Source organism: Erpetoichthys calabaricus, chromosome 2 (genome assembly GCF_900747795.2).
Source record: "Erpetoichthys calabaricus chromosome 2, fErpCal1.3, whole genome shotgun sequence".
In the NCBI taxonomy this organism is placed as follows: Eukaryota; Metazoa; Chordata; class Cladistia; order Polypteriformes; family Polypteridae; genus Erpetoichthys; species Erpetoichthys calabaricus.
In genome coordinates this window covers 167,117,184-167,139,028 of record NC_041395.2, presented here as the reverse complement: position 1 = coordinate 167,139,028, position 21,845 = coordinate 167,117,184, and the positions used below count along the sequence as shown (strand labels likewise).

The 21,845-nt window shown below is 36.1% G+C and overlaps 2 protein-coding genes across 2 annotated transcripts in view; one reads left to right on the top strand and one right to left on the bottom strand.

The window, feature by feature from the left end:
- The window catches only part of LOC114669508 (presenilins-associated rhomboid-like protein, mitochondrial), a 1,019,231-nt gene that overhangs the window by 418,051 nt on the left and 579,335 nt on the right, over window positions 1-21,845 (top strand). The gene's annotated exons all lie outside the window — the stretch shown is intronic.
- LOC114669486 (ADP-ribose glycohydrolase OARD1-like) lies at window positions 1,242-21,632 on the bottom strand. Its single transcript, XM_028825711.2, has 5 exons — window positions 21,354-21,632; window positions 7,428-7,589; window positions 6,093-6,152; window positions 4,277-4,389; window positions 1,242-3,237 (listed from the first exon to the last, which is right to left on the bottom strand). The coding sequence occupies exons 1-5, from the start codon at window positions 21,579-21,581 to the stop codon at window positions 3,129-3,131; spliced, it is 672 nt and encodes a 223-aa protein (XP_028681544.1). The 5' UTR covers window positions 21,582-21,632; the 3' UTR covers window positions 1,242-3,128.

The following is a 21,845-nucleotide window of genomic DNA, read 5'->3' as shown; positions in this document are numbered from 1 at the left end:
CTCTGAACTATATTGTTTGTATGAAAATGTGCTATATAAATAAATGTTGTTGTTGTTACTAGATAGCCTACCATGAATGAAAGATTTCAGTGTTTTTCTACATATTAGGAAGCACAAAGAACCAACTTCATATACAAAGAATCCTTCCCAGAATGAAATGGTGCATTGTCAAGCAATAGTTCTATGAGGAATCACACAACTCAGTACAGAACCATAAATTGCCATTAAAGGACCAGTGTTTTTAAGAGTGTAAGGGTTGGAAGGACATGCCTTGGTTTCTTTTGCCGTTGTCCACATCATTATCACACAACGTTTGAGTTGCACATTGTGGCCTAGAGCACTGCTTATTATATGCAATGCTGATTTTTCAGTTACTGTTAGTTGGGCCAAAGAGTTCCAGTTTGGGAAGGTCGGCTCTGTCTACAATAGTTACCTTTAACATTCATTTGAGGTGTATGTTGTAAAAAACTGATCAAGAGAACAAATCAGTATTACCAGTTGCTTATTACAACAAAATTCAGACAGAAAAGATTTAATACCCAACATTTTGATTTATTAAGATCCTTCTGCATTGCATACTTCATTAGACATAACTCTTTTGCCATAGGCACTCTCTGACCATGTGTCTTTTTTTTCAAGGATCTTGAATGTTCATTCTGAATTTTGAATGTTGTATATTGATGTCTCTTCCATCAAAATCAATAAGATTTCAGTTTATTATATACGAACACAGAAACATTGGAAAGCCTGCAAATGAGAGATGGCTGTCAGTCCATAAGACTTATTAGTTCACTAATTCGAGTATGTCCTCCAGAGCTGGCAAACCATTTCATTGAGCCAAGTGAACTATTTTATTCCAGACTTCTCTTTCCTGGGTTTTTGTCCCATTAGTCATCATCAGTGCAATGAGGTAGGAGTTTATCTCCTGATCTAGAAGAAATCTGCTACCATTAAATTTTTATACACATCTCCGGACAGGAAGGCACTATTACGTTTTGTACAGATGAAGTTCTACACCTCATTGTTTGTGAGAGGATTGTGTGTGTTCTGCTGCAGTATGAATAAACTGTCTGTTCAAAATGAAGAAGTACAGTAACTATAAGTCATACATGATACTGTCCTACAGTGACAACTATCATTTACAGTCCATCATAGATTTTTGTTTAAAGTTAAATAGTGATGGTAAACACGCACGTGATATAACCCATACCCAAAAAATAAGGTCATGCCCAAACCACAACTTGCAAATAAAATGTGATTGTCTCCATTATTCAAACCATGACAAAACCTCATTTGCAAAGATTTATTATTAAGAATGAGTATAAGTGAATGAGTATCAGAATAACCACTTGTAAATATATACTCAACTTAAAATTTTAACATGAGATTACCATAGGCAACATTTTTAAATTTGCGCCACACCAAACCCCATGAACAATTGCATTTGTTCTGCGTCAGCTTCTTAAAAATGTCACGCCTCTCTTAGTCTGCAATAGGAATAGGAGCTGAGGCAGCTTATAAAATTCAGTAAATGTTATATTAACATATACCTGAGTTTTTTTTGTCTATCTTTGGCATTATTATAGTCTTTAGTTTATGGAAGACATAAAAAGTAAAATTTGATTGTATAAAATAGACATGATAATGAACTTAAACTTTACCTCAGATATGTCTAAGAATCTTTAAGAAGACTATTAACATATACTGTACATATACAACACCATAAGCAGTCACACCAAACTTGTAATGTACAGTGTATACTGTAATATGTCATACAGTAATTAAATTCAAATAACCCTACAGTAATTCCTTAATACAAATCACTTCATACTGTTTAAACCCCTCACCTGAGGTTTTCTTAATCTTAATAATGTTCTGATGTTCTTATAATCCATTGTTTCTCCAGTATTCACAGCTTGGCATTTTTGGATTCACTTGCAATTCACACTGCTTCACCTGTAACTGACCGATCATTTCCTTCATAACACAGAGACACACTGATGTACTATTTAAACTTGAATCTGCATCGTTTTCATTCACCCGTGTTGCAATGTTGTCCCATCCACTTGCTCCAGAGAATTTTCCATATGCTTGAAACTCTCAGCACAGGCAAACAGTCTGATCAAAATCCTGAACCTTAAACATTTCTCTATCCTTTAATTACATTTTCCTCCTGTCTTTAAGCTTCAATTCTTTCCTTTTGCATACATGCTCTCCCACTATAATCTAACAAATTTTATTTACAAATGAATCCTTTCTTTTTCCTGTGGTAGTCATTTCTACACCATTTAGGATTCAAAAACAAGTTATTATTGAATCATTTTAAGTGTAAGATTCTGCATTTGTTTTGATTGATTATATGGCTGGTAGTTATCACACATCACTTTAATGGCTATGTTAAAGGTGTACGCTAAGATGACATCATTCATAATGGTACAGTAACAGTAATATGAAATGCATGAAAGTTAATTACAAATAACATTAGGATAAATGCAATGATGCCAAACTATACATCATCAGCATGTTTTTGCAACACTGAATTTTCAAGCAACAATAACAGCAACTTCAGATGATTATCAATTACTTAATATTGTGCAGTAGCAAATTTTGACAGTGGAACAGCTGGTATTATTTTTTTTATAATGACTGGAACTGCTTGGCCAAACATCTTTCCTATTGGAGAATATAAACAACGGTATTTTGTTCCCTCTCCACCCCGTAGGTGCTACTAAAACCCATGCATGGATCTAGCATGGTTTAAACTTGGCTTTCAAGTGTCAGAGAGTAAATAGAAAAACAAAGTGTTGCAGTAAACAATATACTGCTACTGTATTATTTTACTGCTTTTGACCAAATCCATTTTTCTTACATTTTGGAGTGTACCCAAACCCACAAAAATTAGTCACCCACGTTGTTTTATGAGTAGCTGAGACCTCTACCTGACCTGATGTAGGATTTTACTATTATGTATGTATAATCCTTACCATACAAACAGCATTCTGTGGCAAAATATAGATTAATGCTGATCAAAGAGATATTTTTTAAATATTACAAGAGTTCCATCTCTCCGTTTCAAGATATGCAGAAGAAGGCTCATCTCAGCAGCAGTTCTCATTTAAGCACTTGTCTTATGTGTCAATGTAATAAATGGTAATGTTGATTCCAGTGCCGTTAAACACATTTTTGATAAGCGACGAAACAATTGTCCATTTCAGTCCATCCTTTCCACAACTCAGCCTGCGGAGGATCAGGAAGAAGCAATTTATAAATACTGTTTATAAAAAAAATCAGCACATAGTTTACAACAAAGCTTCAAAAAGGAATGAGCAACATTCCAGATACTTGATCATTCAACTCTGCATTCTTTCGAAGGTTCAGTGCCCTAAAACTGAACCAGACACTGAAAACGGTTAACTGTAAGCTTTTAGTGGCCTGTAGGCATGTGGCTAGCTGGGTATGCCTCTGGACTAAAAACAGAGCAACCACTTTCCAGTCCTTCCTGAAACCTGTTTGTGTAAATTCCAGAGCCCCAGCCCAGCAGTTCTGAGCACCCTCTTATCATGCATATCATTTTTGTTTCTTTTTTTTTTTGCTCAAGCCATGCTAAAGGGAGTTGTTTAGACTTCCTTTACTATTTAAGCTTCCGCAACTCTGAAGATATAATAAGAAGAAGGCAATGGGACAGCTGGGCCAGCTCTAAGCTTAGCAGAGCTGTTTTAAGACCTCTTTTATCTTTTTCTCCATATATTTTACCCTTTGCAGCACATATGCATGTCATATTCATTTTTCACTGTCTTTCTGTTTAGCAGTTGTCTGCTTTTCCCTGTTTTTTGAAATTCACTTACAAACTTTTTCTTTAAATTCATTTGCAAATGTTTCAACCAGGCAAAAGTTGCATTGACAGTCCCCTTGTCGTCACAAGGTAGAAGGCAACTTCTTTCATTTTTAAACTTCATTTGTCTAAGAAGCAACATTTGCCTTCTCAGTCACAGGATTATACCTTCCTTGGCACCTGACCCTATTTTATATGTAAACTGAAGTTGTAGTCTGCCTGGGAAACACAAAGATTAAGCAGCCAAAAATACAAGAACATAAACCAATATATTAGTGTTCAATGATCCATTAATTTAATATGTTACAATATGATTCTCACTTCTAGTCTTTTTTTTAAATACACTGTGTTTCAATTCAGCTGATTGACAACTAGGAATGTGACTAGGAAAGTGTTGCTATATTAAAATATGAGACTGCTCAACTTCAAAGAACAATTTTGTACCTGGGCATTGACAGGCTGCGGACTCCATGTTGTTGACAATGCTCCTTCATCATTATAAGACACTTCTCCAGGTCTTCATAATTAGCTTTCCAATTATATCTACTTCTTGTGACCTGTTGTGAGATTTCAATGTCAGATTTAAACTATCTTAATAAAAAGTAAAGTAAATTTTTTATGCTCCATTTTACTGATATTTTTTTTGAAATCAATATAAACGAGTTGATGTGGACTTAGAATGCTAGTTATTGCTTTACTGGCAGAATATCCTAAAGCAGCAAGGAAGGATTATTTCTATAAGACAGCAATTAAGGCTGCCATTACACTGTCAAACAAGTCATAAAAAGCACATCCTTAACCCTTACTAGCTGTTGTTTTTTTAGTGTAGCCCTTCATCCACTGTTCTAAAAATAAGTAAAAATAATTCAATAACTAAAGATGAATCCAGTGTAAAACTCAAATCAGATATTGAAAATACATAAACAATTGATGTCACTTCTTAAAAACAGATGATATGATAATTTATAAAAAGACAGGTCTCATGACCAACTAATGTTTTTGATGTGTGATGATTATTCCAGAAATACTGTATACATTAAACATTATTTTAGCAAAAAAGCATGTATTTTGTATGCTTTGAGTATATGACAGGGTAACTGACATGTGTATTATTTGCCATGAGTGATATATTTTTTTTCTTTTCTCCATGAAAGTTTTACACATCACTTACCATTGTACAGCATTGGTAACTATAGGTTAGTATATCATAAACTTTTTTTCTCCTTATAAAATAACATTGTTTTCAGTGTTTTTCCATTACAAAATGCATGGGTTAAGTAGCATATAAAATATATATGTATAATTTTTGGGAGAAGTAATCCTTTTGCAGTGGCTCATTTAATTCCATAATGATTTACAATTAGGCACTACAGTGTAGGGTACTTATATATAATAAAAACAAAGAAAAAGGGGGAAACAAGAATCAGAGTGATCTTGGGAAGGATATAAAAGAATGAGCTGTGCATAGCTATAAGGGTAAGAGTTGCAAATAACAACAGTCTGAGATGCCCTTCAGTAACTTCAAGGGGTAACAAAGATTGACCCAAGAAAGGAAGATTAAATACATGAAAAGAAAAGAAAAGTCAGCTGCTCTTTATCATGTATAGTATGGCACTTTCAATAGAAATAGCTTCCTAAAGGCAAAATTCAAACCAATTGGTTTCGAAATGAATTAAACATTACAGTATTCTTGTACCAGTGCCTATTGGGGGATTATAAACCATTCAATTAAAATTAAATTTCCCTTGGGATCAATAAAATATCTATCTATCTATCTATCTATCTATCTATCTATCTATCTATCTATCTATCTATCTATCTATCTATCTATCTATCTATCTATCTATCTATCTATCTATCTATCCATCCATCCATCCATCCATCCATCCATCCATCCATCTATCTATCTATCTATCTATCTATCTATCTATCTATCTATCTATCTATCTATCTATCTATCTATCTATCTATATTAGTGGATTCAATACATCTCCACTGTATCCATCAACTTCATATCATACAAAAGCTGTCCCATGTACTCCTTTACATTGTTCTACAAATTATCCTGAAAGGTTATGTCAAATTTGGGGAGCCATGTAGGAGATCTCTGAATTGCCTACTTGTTTTCAGTCTGTAGTTAGATTTAAGTCATTCATTCTGTGCTTTCAAGTCAAGGCACTGGATCACAATACCAAAGACTGTTTTTCAAAAAGTGTACATCTCTTATTCTGTTACCAATGTCTCCTTTAATAAGACTTACCAGATAATAGAGAAACCGTCCTTGATTTTCTAGTACTGCTACTTCTCCAATTTTCTTTCCCTACCAAGACAATTGAAATAAATCAAAAAAGGACAAGGTTGCAAAAGTGCACACAATTGTATTCATCCAATGTAACTTATGAATCATAGTGGTAAAGTTAAGGGTGAGTCATTAGTACTGTGAAGAAGCTTACAAAATAAACCATAGAGACACTGTTAAGTTACACCACAATGCATTATATGTATACATGCATACTCTACTAGACCATGTGATAATTAAAACCATTTAAAAATGCACATTTTGCCAATATTGTTTTCAATAAAAATAGTGTTCACCTGTTAAAAATTAAAACAGAATGCACGGAGCATTGTTTGCACTATAACTCAGACAGCTGTCATGTTTTTGTATTTGGCTACTCTAAAATCACACAACCATGTGCACTTACAGTAAATGCTGGCTACTCAGAAAAAAAAATACTATGAAAACACTGAACTTAAAGGGAATCAGTGAAATGAAAAAGCAGCCATCTCAAAGAAGTACAGCTTAACTTTCCTAGATTAATGCAATTTATAAGAAACAGGGCGGGATTGTTCATGTTAAATTTTGGAAAAAGGTGCACGCAGGGCTGGTGCCACCATAAAGGTGAATTAGGCATTTGCATAGGACGCAGATCATAATGGGGGGGGGTTACCCATCTGCATGGGTTAGCTACCGAACAGTCAGTTGGCGCACTTAATAAGCTTGGCCTAGGGCGCAAAATAACCTAGTACTGGCACTGGGTGCATGAGAACTGTTTTACATTCTGATAGAGATTTGTATTATGCAATTGGTCCCAGCTGGGGAGGTAAACGGTAACATTATATAAAGTTATTGTCTGTTTTTACCTGCATTGTTATCAATCTTTAATTTAATATTGTGTTTTTGTATCAGTATGCTGCTGCTGGAGTATATGAATTTCCCCTTGGGATTAATAAAGTATCTATCTATCTATCTATCTATCTATCTATCTATCTATCTATCTATCTATCTATCTATCTATCTATCTATCTATCTATCTATCTATCTATCTATCAAGTAAAAGATTGCTTTTTATTGCTTTTGCGTTTGGCTTGATTGATTATTGTTCTGCTTTATACTTTATTTCCATAACAAAAAATTAAATTGCTCAAAAATTACAATATTAATAAAATGGTTGCTACCTACACATTGAATTGATTAAACCTGGGCAAGCACAATGCTTCCTCACAATGCTGAATATTTAACCTCCATGCTTTATTTTGTGATTCTTCTTTGTGACCCTTAAACCAATTAAGAAAGTACAGTAAGGGGACCAACCTGTTTTTTGAGCTCCTCTACTTGATTGAATTCCTCTCGAAAGATATGACACACTCCACTGCTCATAGAGAACTGTTCAGTAACACAGACTGCAAGTGATTCACCTGAGCCTGTGTTTAAGGCTTTCCTGATATCTCGGTTTATTTCCGTTATTGGAGGCGCCTGAAAAAAATTAAAAGTATGCAAGAAAATGCCAAATAAAAGAGGAAATGCACACAACATGAGAAATTCATTCAAGATTAATTATAATAATAATTAGATTTTAAACAAAATAGCTTATACAGTTGGGGATAAGCAAATTCACAAAATCGATGACTGGATAGATGGATGGACAGCAAAAAGAATGTCAGTAAACAATATAAACTGAGCATGCTGTGAAATAAACATAACAAAGGAGAACATTTTGATAATGAAGACAGATTTTGATGAGAAAAATGTTTCCATTTTTTAGATTAATCAATTTACTGACCCCACTTAATCCAACTTGTGGGTTGCAGGATACTGGTGCTTATCCTAGCAGCACTTAGACCTAATCTTGGACAGGGTGCTAATCCATAGAAAGATTCATTGACATTTATGCACACTCACATTCACTCAAATAGGGCCAATTTAGAGACATTTATTAATCTAATAGTGTGTGGGAAAATTAATGATAAATCCACACAGACAGGGAGAACATGAAAACTCCACACCATTAGAGATCCGGGTTTGGATTTTAACTGACTCAAGAAGACCATAAAGTTGGCATAAGTTAATGATAATAATGACATTAGGAAGAGCCAGCTTCAGACTGAATTTAAGCCCAAATGAGCCTTGTATACAGGGACAAAGAGTTGTGGCTCTAGATAAACATAAAAATGTATGAGTTGTATTAAAAGTAATGCATCAAGAACATCTTTTTTTAACAACCTAGACTAGAATGTAGCAAATTTAAAAAAAAATCAAAATTACAAAGAGGTATCTACTGTATGCAATTTATTCTGTGCATGCAAAGTTAAAAAAAATCCACAAAGCATCCTGACTATCTGGTTTGCAGCCTTCGGTGATTGCTAACACTTCTCCATTAAAAAGAGCACCACATGAGAACAGCAAATCATAAGTATGCATAGCAAAAATAGCTTGAATAGCTGAAGATTGACATCCATGACTTTAAAAATAAAGTGTTTACCTTCCCTCAATAACCTAGAACAAAACTGTAACACATTCAGCAGCCCAAAAATATCATTTCAGTGTCCCTCTATTGCAAGGACATCAAACTCAGATCCTGGTGGGCCTTAGTGGTGTAGATTTTCATTCCAGCCACTTTTCTTAATAAGCAAGCAGTTACTGCTACTAATTTAACAGATAGATAGATAGATAGATAGATAGATAGATAGATAGATAGATAGATAGATAGATAGATAGATAGATAGATAGATAGATAGATAGATAGATAGATAGATAGATAGATAGATAGATAGATAGATAGATAGATAGATAGATAGATAGATAGATAGATAGATAGATAGATAGATGTCTTTTGCCTTAATTATAATTTACTTTCCTAATTGTTTTTTTTCCTTAACTGCCAGCCAAACAATACACAGAAGCAAAGCAAGCAAACAATAGCTAAAACAGGGGTCTCATTGGGCCAGGGCTGTGTGCTATTAGCATTGTATTATCCCATGCTGATTTTGTCTTAGTATGTATTTACGGTAACAAGACTAACTTTTGGGTTCAGCGCTGTTGAGGAGAGCCCCAGAACTGCACACTACTGTAGAAGCACACCAAGACTAAGACTAAATGCAGTTGCATTGTGCCTTTTGCAATCTGAGAAGAAGAAGAAGAAAGGTATAATAACTTTGACCACCTTGTGAGCAGGTTTAATGGCTTAAGTACAGTTAGTAATGTTACAAAATGAATTCTGCAGGCATCAGATAGACTGTTATGAATATGAAAAAGTACTTTATTTGCAATTAAAAAATATGGAAACCATCTTATAGATAAACGTCTACATGTGGAAGTGTGTGTGTCTGTCCGGCCCGGAAGTGAGAGGTGGAGTCAGGGTAAGGGCTCCCCCTCTGAGGATACACAAGCGAGGCCAGCACGTTGACAAAACAAAACATGCGAAGAGAGAGTCACTCGCTTATCCGCAATTACAGAAGCATGGCGAGCACATCTGCAAAACAGTATCCCTTTTACTTTTCCTTCCGCCGCTAATACATAAGCGAGGCGAGCACGTTGGCAAAATGAAACCCCTGAAGAAAGACAGCTGCTTAGCCGCTAATGCACAAACGATGCAAGCACATTGGCAAAACGAAACCTCCTAGGACAGAAATGCCCAGAGTAGTTCCTTTCAATTACCTGACATCTCTACATTTCAATTTTTTTTTCTGACGATTTCACTAGTTTCTAGGACCCCGTGCTTTTTACAGCATGGGCTTACACAGCTAGTATTTTATATTTATATTTGGACTGAAGTACAGTGTGATACTGAATCATATATATTTAACTCAATACTACAAAAAATGACAAGCAATGCATGGAAATATTTATATTACTTGAATATAGCAAAAAGAAAAATACAGATAAACATATATATTTAATCATTAATCTTCTGTAAGTCAATATCCTTAAGTACAAAATTGCTCGGCTGCCAGTTTGTAAAGTGCTCATTGAAAGCCACTGCCAGTTTCTTCCATCCTGTATTCCTTTGAAGTGTACTGAAAGTATCACATTTTACTTGTCACATAAAATTATAGAAATAGTGCAAATTACAGTGAAATGCTTAGTTACAGAATCTCAAAAAATTATAAATATTATTATAAACAACTTCCCAAACAAATACTAGAACTTTTGATTTTGCACGCATCTTTAAGTTCTGATATGAGATCTATGACAATATGTATTAAATAGAGCTTAAACTATGTTAAGTTTGTGCTGTGATGAAACACTCTTTATGAATATTGTCCAGCATCTGACTAAGCATTGCTTAGACTTTGATGACTGTTAGATAAATGAATGCATAATGAATGACACTTATCAACCCTTCTGTTACTGTATTAGGTATGCAACTGGGAAATGAGTTGCAGATTGACAATTATGCTTCAGATATTATTCTACTAATGTGTACCTCTCAGGACCATTTTTCATATGCTTGAAATGAATAATATGTACAATAACAACAGCGATACTCATTTCAATTTTAATGTAGCTTAACAATGCAATTTTGTATTGTTACATACAGTAAGGACATAATTTTTCCTATGCTATGTCCCTATAAATCAAGAGGAATGTGTAGTGAAACATCATTAATTGAGAGACGGCAAGACGTTCATTTCCAGTGCTCCAGGGTTAACTGCCAATCAGAGAGCTAGCTGAGTGAACCAAGGAGAAACACAAGGCCAAAACAAGACTAGATGTGGATTAGTAAAGCTTGCTGCTGATCTTGTTCCACTATTCACTAAAACAGCATTTAGACCTGAGAATCATCACTTCTTAGTACCGTACTACATAGTCTGGTCTTGATCCACTACCAATACAGTACTATTTCAGATTAGTTGCAACAGACCCAAACAGAAAAAAAGAATTTCCAATTATTTGCTTTTTTCTGAGATCACCACCCAAATGCTTTGTGGACCATAACAGATTAATATTTTTCAGACTTTTACTCTTTTTCTTTGTTTAAATATTTCACTGATACAGCTATTAAATAAAAGACACTGGTGTAAATGGAATCTTAGTTAGCCTGATCATCTTTTGGCTCGCATTGTGTTTCAATATTATTGTTTGCCTGATGGTTAAAGAAGAAATGAAATAAATAAAATGCAAGTTAACTAAAATTAAGGCAACAGTGTAGCTTCACCCATCCATCCATTTTCCAACCCGCAGTGTAGCTTCACAATTCTTCTAATTTGCAGAGAAAGATGGAAGAGGTTTCTCATTGCTGGCTCATATTTTGGAAGTGCACGTGGAACAAGAGACTGATGAAGATGATGATTAAGTTCTGTTAAGCCCAAGGGAGTAGTGAAATGGAATGCTGTCTTACATTTCACTTTGATGATTAGATCTGCGGGAGTTTTTAGGATCATTGTTAATAAAACTATTATACAAAGAAAGTATGTACTCCTGTCCCGCCCTCCTTTTTCTTTACAAATTCATCAAGATGTCACTTTTGCTTTTGAACAGGGATGGACAAAAACTCATTTGAAGGGCTACAGGACTTCACTGTATGCAGACTCAAAATTTTCAATTGGTCAGGGCCTGTAATGAAACTTCATTTCTAAATCTGCTCTGATTATCTACCTTGCATCAACAAGGACCTTCTGGAACGAACGTGTACTTTTCACAAGATATCAGCCATTGGTAATATTGTTTTTACTATGCTCAGTATCAGCCAGATTAAATGTCCTGTCTGTGAAAAGTAGACTGCTGAGAGCGACATGCACTAATTAATACTTTATTATTTTGCACAGCACAAATTCACTGCTAGACTGTATTCATACCTTTCTTTAAAAACAAAGTTTAATATTAACACAGGTGAAGTTTTACCTGGGACAATAAGAATAAACAGATAAAGCTTAGAAAATGTGGAAACAGAAAAAAATACCTTATTATAAAGACTTTGGAGCAGGCAACTAATTTTCATTTCTAAAGCCTATTGAGAGCAAACTCTGTTTCTCAAGATAAGTGAAAAAAAACAGGGATGAATTGAATTGTGCCTTGCTTGTAGAACCTGGATGAGCCTGTTAGTGCCTCGGTGACACTATTATGAATCTGCAGTCACTGGCTGAAAAAATGTCATGTTAAAAAAAAAAACAGCCAAAAATAAATATATAAATAAATAAAACAATTCCACAGTAATTTACCTACTGTGTGGAAGCATGTTGTGTAATCAATAAACAGATAACACTTCCTTTGGAATTCTTGCATGTAATATGAAAATTCCCGGATCCAACCTATCAGCCTCATTCTAACTTCTTATTACATGTTTCATGATACTAGTGGAAAATTGCAACTTCATTCTATGTAAAAATGAGTTTTATAATTTGGTCACAATAATAATTTGCATTTGGGATTAACTGTTTCTTCAAATTGTTTATTGTAACATCTACACCTTTTTGTGATCGTTTTTTCTCGTCCCCTGTGCCGTTTTATGTGCTGATTTGTATTGTGATCACCTTAGTGTTGGTATAAATGACCCATTTTTAAACATGCGATATGTAACTCGTCATATTGTTGTTCTGTTCCCATAAAATTTGCACACAACCTGGTGTCTGAAACTTTGACTAATCCTCAAAGGAAAAACCTAGAGTAGTGGAAGCTAAAAGTTTCTCCCAAAAATATTTATAGTGCAGGATTCTGGTTTTGTTTCTTTTGGTTTTGATTTTTCCATCTTTCCTATTTTGTTTTGCCATTGTTGTTCAGTTCTTTTGATCCTTGATTGTTTGACCATTCTTGATGATTTTTCCAAATAAGTTAATTAACATCTATGGTTCTCCTAATAAAAATTACAATACTACTAGCATGCATAAGTCATTAAAAAAGCTAACAGGTAGTGCCGTGTAGGGTATATGTCCAGTAAGTTCATGTTATATTGCTCTGTGAGCAGTACTTATTACAGTATTATGAAATAAAATGATCTATTCAAATGTAATAATTATGAATTTATAGCATTGAAGGCACACTTGAAGATCTACTTATTAAAGTGTCTTCTTTATTTAAATTATTGAGTCACAACCAACTCATTAATTCATTCATGGAGCTGAACAGATATGCTGGAAGTTGCTCATGAGTGTTAGTTTAAAAAAAATCATGGTCAAGTTGACCTTTTTAATAGCACACTGAGTATTCAAATTATGAAAAGGTATTTTAAATCACAGCTCTGCAATAACATCAGAGTTAAAACACCTAATTGCTTACCTTGTCATAATCTGGAAAAATGACTACTTGCCACAAATGTATTTTATTTTTTGACAAATGATGTTCTTCACCCATTCATTGATTCATGATTAAATCTGCCTAATCCACCACAGCTTAAACCAAGCATCATCAGGCACAAGGCAGAAATCCAACCCAGACTCAAAAGCGATCATTCTCAAAAGAGACAAAAATAATATAAGAAAAGAAAAGAAAATGTCATGCCATTTTCAAAACACCAAGCAATAAACAGAAACAGTGCACTACTGAACAGAAATGCAGTCTGACTTGTTATGAGCCATGAGATTGTCCTTAATAAGCTAGTAACAACAGTAACAACAGCCAAGGATAAGAAAATGTTTAGGCTTAATGTAAATAAAGTTTAATGAGAGGTTCAGTGATAAAGACTGAGTTGATCTTCATATCAGGACGCAGCAAGTGCCACAGTTCACTTTAATTAACACACTTTGTGTGCTAGTGTTGCACATTTAACAGAAAGTGGCTTTTCCTGTTATGCTCTCTTCAAACAAGTCATACTTTGCATATAATAACATGATTTGTAAAATATTCTACATGACCTAATTTGTCAAAACTTTGAACCCTGGGATTCATACTGTATGTGATTCAACAGGTGAGTTCAAACATTAGAGCTTCTATCTTCAAATCTGGATTGTTTTTTTAAGCACACTTCTGAGGGAACGTTGATCTGGATTATTGTTTTTGGTTTTTATCTCCAGATTACAAGATGGGTCAGCGATAGTAGGGTTAGAGATTTTTGAGAGAAGAGATAGTAAACTATTTCAGAATTGTAGGACATTAGAGAAAAGGAAAGAGTGAGAATGCAAACAAAATGGAAGCTGGAAACATGACCCTTTAGTACACGAGCAAGGCTTAGGAATGTGGCAATATCATTAGATGGAGTTCTAGCATAGTGCCTTTTACAGACAGGTGGTTAAGTAATTCTGTGGGATAGCCAGGAAATGAAAGAGATAATTGAAGGCTGCCTCTTGTTATATTTTCCTTCATTTAAGAGTGTGGAGGAGAGTCTGGAGCAAAGGAACAATGGCAGTAACAAAAGAGGCTGAGGTGGGAAGAGAAAGAGAGACATAAGGTGACAAGAAGAGTGCTTGGTGATATCTGAAAGGAGGAGATTTTGAGAAACAACACCAAATTTTATAGGAAAGCCCAGTGGAGCAGACACATTTTATTCATCTTGATTTCCCTTGTTACTCAGAGGTTTTCCTTTGGTTGTCCATTCCTAATTTTTGTTTTACAGTAATCCCTCACTTATCGCGGGAGATAGGTTCCAAGGCCGACCGCGATAACCTAATTTCCGCGAAGTAGGGACACCATATTTATTTAATTATTTAACGTGTATTTGGACGTTTTTAAACCCTCCCTGTATTGTTTACAACCCACCCTTTACTCTATTAATAACAGGGACAACTGCTAAGCAATATGAAATCGGTAGATAAGTTTACACTTACTGTATAGCGAAGTACACGTAGCAGCTTGTAGGCAGTCATGACGTTGTCGACCTTGTTGCAAAGATTCCTAAAGCAGATTCCATCCAGACTACTGCCTTATCACGTCCACTTGCAACTCGTTTTGCGCCCTGGTTAAAGGACACTGCGGCCGTAGATCTTATATGCTTTTCCTCCTTTTTAAATAAAAAGAATCGTGGACTCATTGAAGCTGTAATGGTGTAGCTGTTCCCTTCCTTCAACATATCCAAAACTTTTACCATTTCTGCAATCATTTGCATCTTCTGTTGGCGCTTGGACACAGCCCCTGAAGCAGTAGCACGTTAATGCTGAATGAGTGAGATGAGACTTCCTGGTTAATGCAACACTCCGTCGCTGAGCCAATCAGCAGCACACAGGAACTTAACTGCGTGCTCTGATTGGGTAGCTTCTCAGCCATCCGCCAATAGCATCTCTTGTATGAAATCAACTGGGCAAACCAACTGAGGAAGCAAGTACCAGAAGTAAAAAGACCCATTGTCCACAGAAACCCGCGAAGCAGCGAAAAATCAGCGTTATATATTTAGATATGCTTACATATAAAATCCGCGAAGTCGTGAATCCGCGAAAAGTGAACCGTGAAGTAGCAAGGGATTACTGTATTGCCGAACAAAACACACCCTGTCTGATTAATCTCTTTTCTCTTGGTATAATAAGGGTTCTTTCATTTTTGGATCATTTTTTAGCCAAAGTATTTGTTTGCTAATGACTTGTCATATAATCACAAGGTTTGCTGATTTTATTTGTCCTTAATTGTCATTTGAATCTGTACTTTCTCTCTTCCTTAATTGACACTTTATTGATAGCTACTTGAATACATTAGGGAAGTAACTGTTCTGAAAAAGGGGGAAAATGAACAATGTGAGATCAGAAACTCAATTTAACAAAAGTTAAGAGGCAAATAAGCAAAACACATCTTCTCCATCACTTTCAGAGTCCACTTTTCCATTAAGGGTTTATGAGAAGCCTCCATCTAACTCAGCATAGTGGATGAAAAACAGAATATACAAACATACACTCATTCATGCTGTGTCAGTTCATGGCTTTTCCCACTATAGGAGGAAGTACTCTTAAAATGCAGACAGATCACTTACAGAAATGCTAGCACAATAAAATAATGTAACTGCTCATGAAATTCTATATTGGTATGTGCTAGTAAAGGCCAATTAAATCTAAGAAGACTGTCTCAAGCATGTCCTGGGACTAAAAGACATGTGCTCTCTGACAGACTAAGGGAATTCAACCACTTTAGACTTGAGCAGGGAGCTCAGGTGTTCAAAGTTCTCAAAGGTATAAACTAATCTAACCCATAAGAAATAATTCAATTAAATAGTGAATCATGTACTTAAGGTTTAATAGGGAGTGCCCTAAATAAAGGAAAGAATCTTGGAAATCTGGAATGAAGTACTGAGACATGTAATGGAGATGGAAACCTTGACAACTTTTGAAAAGAATAAGGATGAGATATTGTGGCAACTTAGCTATGTGTTTACAAAATGTGTTTGATGGGCTGTCTGGTCTCTTCTTGGTTATCAAACATGTTATGTTTCTGTGTTCTAAGCAGGGTTTATTTTTGCTTATTAAAAATAAAACAGTTAACTGTTGTACAATTTTATGTTGTACAATCTTTTATTTTTTAATGGAGTTTGCATTAATCATGCATATATACAACCCTGATCTCTCAAACATTATCAAAATACCCTGAGATCTTTCTACAATGTACTAGGAACATCTCACTGGGAAAAGACATAGGAATATGGCAGGATTATATATACTGGCCTGTGAATTCACCAGGGATAAGCTCGGGATTTTTGTTTAAGTCTTCATTAGCTGAACATCAGTCAGCTATTACATCTAGCAAAACACTGTCATTTGTTTAGTTAAATTTTGTAATTATATATTAAATAACTGTTTCAATTTTTGTGCATTTTACTCCTTGCATATTCCAATCAAGTTACAGTCTCACGTGTGTATGTACTCGTACAATGTATTCATATTCAGTGTTTTATTTGCAATATGGATTATTAAGCTATTAAAAAGTGCAGCTTACTAATATTATGGGAACTGAAATAAAATTTCCATTAGCCGATATAAGGATACAAACAATGAGTAAACAGTTAACACATAGAAAAACTCACAGGTCACATATGGAAAACTTTCAACATCAAATTACATATGCTGGCACACTTGCAAGTGCTACTGCCTTAAAACTTCTGAGACCTGGATTTAAGTACAGACCTTGGCTCTGTGTGTGCAGTTTGTCCCTTCTGTCTGTGTCTGCACTGGACCTTCGATTCAGTGTAACCACAAGTGGGTGCCACTGAGCCTCAAACCACAGACACGATAATGCCCAACGCAATTCCAGATTTAAATAAAAGGTTTTTATTTATTCCCATCACCTTCTTCACAAGAACTTCAGCAAAATTACATCAATTCACTTTTCTCTCCTTTCACCTCCAAGAGGGTTTCCTGCTGCTTCCAGACTCTGACTCGATTAAGTGAGGTGAAAGCCTCTCTTTTAAATTCGACCCAGAAACTACTTCTGGTGTAATGCCCAAGTTGTCTGGGGCATTTCCGGGTCATGTGGAAACCAAGACAGTCCCCCCCACAACAATGCCCTCTGGTGGCAACCAAAGATCACAACAGGGCTGCATTTCCAGACTCCAACGCCACCTTGCAGCTATATTAATCAGGTTTATCCCTAAGGAACACTGCCACCTATTGTTTGGGACAATGAACTGCTCCTGACATGCTCGTTCATTCAGTCCATCCATTATGGCCTCTTGGATGGGTATGAATCTATCCTTTGTTCTGACAAGAATGCCTGTCCCTCCTCCCTGGCATCAGGTATTTTGGCAAGTATTTCAGTGTGTGAAATACTCTGTGGTAATCAGGGGGGGCTGTTATTGTTCCAGTGCTGACTGAATGCTGAATAATGTTATTCTGGTACTGTGGAATATATAATCAGTTAGCTAAAACAACTAGATGATACAGGTGCCAAAATAAGAAATGAGACATTGGCCAAGGTCAAAGCCAGAAAGACAGTCAGCTAAGGAGAATGCTGTCGGTTAGGATATGCACATTATAAGTAGACAAATCACATTAGTTACGCATATACAATTTGCCAGAAAAAGAGCCACACCACCTTGTACTTCCAGCAATCATAACACAGAACTGCTGCTTTTCATCTGACATAGCGTATGCACTTAAGCATTGTGTGTGCAGGTTTAAAATTACTACTACGTGATACAGATTAAGGTAATTTTGTGCTGTGAACTAATTCAGCTCTCTGCCACAGACTGTCAATGCAGCTCTAGTTAATTAAGACTATGGAAGGCAGAAGTATGGAATTTCAGGAAGTAGTGTTTGCCTGCAATGTGAAAAGGGTAGCCTGGAAATTTCTAATATCTCTGGAAGAGCAAGTTATGTTGGCTTCTACAATATTTTCTTGTAAACCCAGTAATGGGGACTAAGTAACTTATAACGCCATGCATTATTTAGTCCCTTTAGTCTGTCTGATTTGTTTTTTTTTCACATGAAGATTTAATTTCTGACCTCAATTTTTATATTTGTTGTGTTTTGATGGATGTTGTTTTCATTACTATTTTATTTTTGTTCATTTATGTGCTGCTCTTTTGTCAGACAAGTATTACTTTCTCATTTTCGTTGTCATGTGTATCAGAGTTGGTGACATTACTGCTAGTTTTGCTATAAATATAGAAGAAGTTGGTGGGTTCGGCATCCCTCGACAAATATTTCTACAACTTCAGAAAATCTTAAGGGGTAGTTAAGTAGGTTCCAGTGTTATATCTGTGTTTTGGATAAAACGTTGCTTCTGCTCCTGACTTTCAAGTGTGCTTTACCCTTTGGTTTCATTCACTTATTCCAGACAGTCTTTCTGTCTTGGCCCATCTCTGATCACTTGTTTTGGCACCTGTATCATCTCCTTGTTTCCTGACCAACTCACAAAAATACCGGCACTCATTTAAATTCCATAACAGTAACAGGTTGTTAAAATTTATTTTTCAAAGATCCAACATAATTTTGATTTTTAGGTTTTTAACAGATCCTAGACTGGATTGAGGGATAAATATTAAGCATCAAATCATCAACTTACTAAACCTGCTTAATCCACTTTCAGGGGCATAAGGATTCTATCCTATTTTAAAATGCAGTAATACAAAAATATAACAACTTATTACACGGTTGTTAGTGTTGCTGCCTTACATCTCCAGGAACCAAAGTTTATTTTGGAACTCAGTACATATCCAAATGGATTGTGCCTGTTCTCCGTATTCCCTATGTGTGTTCTCCATTAGCCATGATTTCTGTTCATATTCCAAAGTTATACATGTCTGCTTAACTGGTCCTGTGAGAGTACGTTTGGGTATGTGTCAAAACTGTGTTCTGCAAAGGACTATTGTCCCACACATTTTAGGTTTATGCTTTGAACTTGAGGCTGCCAAGATATTTGCAGGCTCTTTGCAAAATTGTAGTGGATAATGTGGGATGAGACAATGCATAAAAAAAAATAAACACTTTGTGTATATTATTTCATATCAGCTACATGCTGTCCTTTTATTTAAAGTTTCATGTTAAAAATTTGCCTCGCAGTTAGGAGACCCGGGTTCGCTTCCCGGGTCCTCCCTGCATGGAGTTTGCATGTTCTCCCCGTGTCTGCGTGGGTTTCCTCCGGGCGCTCTGGTTTCCTCCCACAGTCCAAAGACATGCAGGTTAAGTAGATTGGTGATTCTAAATTGGCCTTAGTGTGTGCTTGGTGTGTTTGTGTGTTTCCTGCGGTGGGTTGGCACCCTGCCTTGTGCCCTGTGTTGGCTGAGATTGGCTCCAGCAGACCCCCGTGACCCTGTGTTCGGATTCAGCAGGTTGGAAAATGGATGGATGGATGTTAAAAATTAAACTTGATTCATAGTAAAAAAAAAAAAAAAAGTAACCTCTGATCTAAAATAGCTGTGAAAGAAAACAAGCACCCGTTGAGGTCTACCTAGAGAAATAATAGAAATGATTGACCTTAGTGGTATCATTCATACAGGTAATGAGAGATTGTATAACTCAACAATTTCTGACAAAAGAAAAATAAAACATATAAATAATTCTGCAAATATGTTTTGTTTAAATTATACTTCTGTGATATTGAATATTCATCAATCACATGTTTTATTATTTTTTTCTTAAAAAATACAATATGGGGGTTTACAGGGGATAGTCAATGCTAAAGACAACATGTTGAAACATTGATTAATTGAATCCAATGAACATATCTAAAGAATTCACAAATACTTTTGATTTCCTAAAGACAGTGAGGGCAGATTATGTAATGACTTTATAATATTATTATTGAATCCTTTTTTGCTGATTGAAATATACACCAGGAAATATTGTAGTCTAAACTGTAACTATAGTTACATTCATGTGTCCTCATTCCTCTAACCAACTAGTTCATGATGACGTAGCTTGCATTGCTAAACCATAACTTCTGGGTTCAGGTTCACTATGTGTGGACTTTAAACTCTCAATAGAAAACTTTCTTTGGGTACATTCTGCAGACATATATCAAAGTGAGGGGCCTTACTGGCCTGACACATTATAGAATGGGTGTTTTGTGTGACTGTGCTTTACAAAAGACTGGCATCCAGTGTGGCACCAAATTAGATCACAGTATCAACCATGCCAATCGGCTCAACAAAGTTTGTCAGTCCTAAAATAACACTGATTCCAGTTATGAAGGACCCTAAAATCTCACTGTCTACCACACTACTTGCTAGCATTGCAATGTGTTTGCAGTGGTCTGTGTGCAGAAAAAAATCTTTCTAGAATTAGTTTAGCCCCAACAAGTTCGGGTATGGGTACTCGCGTTCTTGTTAAACAACTCGTTTGAAAGTAATAGTTGCCAATAGGATAAAGGTAAGGTGACCATTCGCCCCCGTTTTCCGGGGACAGTCCCCTTTTTTAAGATGACCACCCGTCCCCATTTTCCGGGGACAGTCCCCTTTTTCGGACAACTGTCCCCACTCAGAAACATGTCCCCGTTTTGTCCCCAGTTTAAGATTTGTCCACATTTCCAGTCCTTGCACGATCTTGCGTTAAGTTTTGCTTGTTCGTGTACGCTAGCACGTCGTAATGAAACTGCATTTTCACAACCAGGCATGAATTCTTCTCGTGACGTATGTAGTCTACGCTCCACTAGCCGTTCCATTATGTCCCCGGATTGGCCCAAAAAATTCTGGTCACCTTAATAAAGGAGGAAGTACCTACACAAAGGAGGTATCTCGAGCGTCAAGCGTCGGGACAGGTACGGACATTGCCAAAATCAATCAGGAAGTACCTTGAAACGTCCATCTTATTCCTAGTTATTCAACAAATTTTGCAACACCCCTATTCATGTATTTTTCACAAATGTATTAAATATGCTCAGCACGTGCCCTCCGTACAGTAAAGGTACGTGGCATCCCGTCCAGTTCCGATCCGCTCCTTTCCCCGGCCTTACCTGCTCTAATAAAGACGAGTCGGTAACCAGGCTCCTTAGCGCGTAGTCCGGGATGGCCGGGACAGTGCACACACTGCGGCACTGCGGACATACCCGCTCTTCTTGTCCATGAGAGAAGTACTGCTGGATGCACCTTTCGCAGTACGTGTGTCCGCATTGCAGCTTCACCGGTGTGTCGAACCGTTCGAAGCAAATAGCGCAGGTTAAGTGACTTTTGAATAAAGACATGGCGCGATTCCAAGCAGGCGACCACACAGCATAACCAAAACTGAAAGTAAAGCGAGCTACTGAGTGACCTAGAAGTAGGAAACGAGTTTTTTTTTTTTTTTTTATGCAGTGACTTGTGAGGCATCCTGTTAGCTTAGGCCGTTTAATGCCTGTATGTAAGCATGCATACATATTGGTGTTCTGGTATGTAATGCTAGTGTGTTCAAATGTTTAACTACTGTATAATGTTTTATATGCGTGCATTACTGTTTTTTTCATTGACTA

What these genes read in the sequence shown, in the direction of transcription:
- LOC114669486 (XM_028825711.2), bottom strand. Translation starts at nt 21,581, where the DNA reads ATGTCTTTATTCAAAAGTCACTTAACCTGCGCTATTTGCTTCGAACGG. An exon ending in TAGAGGAGCTCAAAAAACAG is followed by an intron (nt 6,153 to 7,427) that starts GTTGGTCCCCTT and finishes TTGTCTTGGTAG; the next exon opens with GGAAAGAAAATTGGAGAAGT. An exon ending in CGCAGCCTGTCAATGCCCAG is followed by an intron (nt 3,238 to 4,276) that starts GTACAAAATTGT and finishes GATCCTCCGCAG; the next exon opens with GCTGAGTTGTGGAAAGGATG.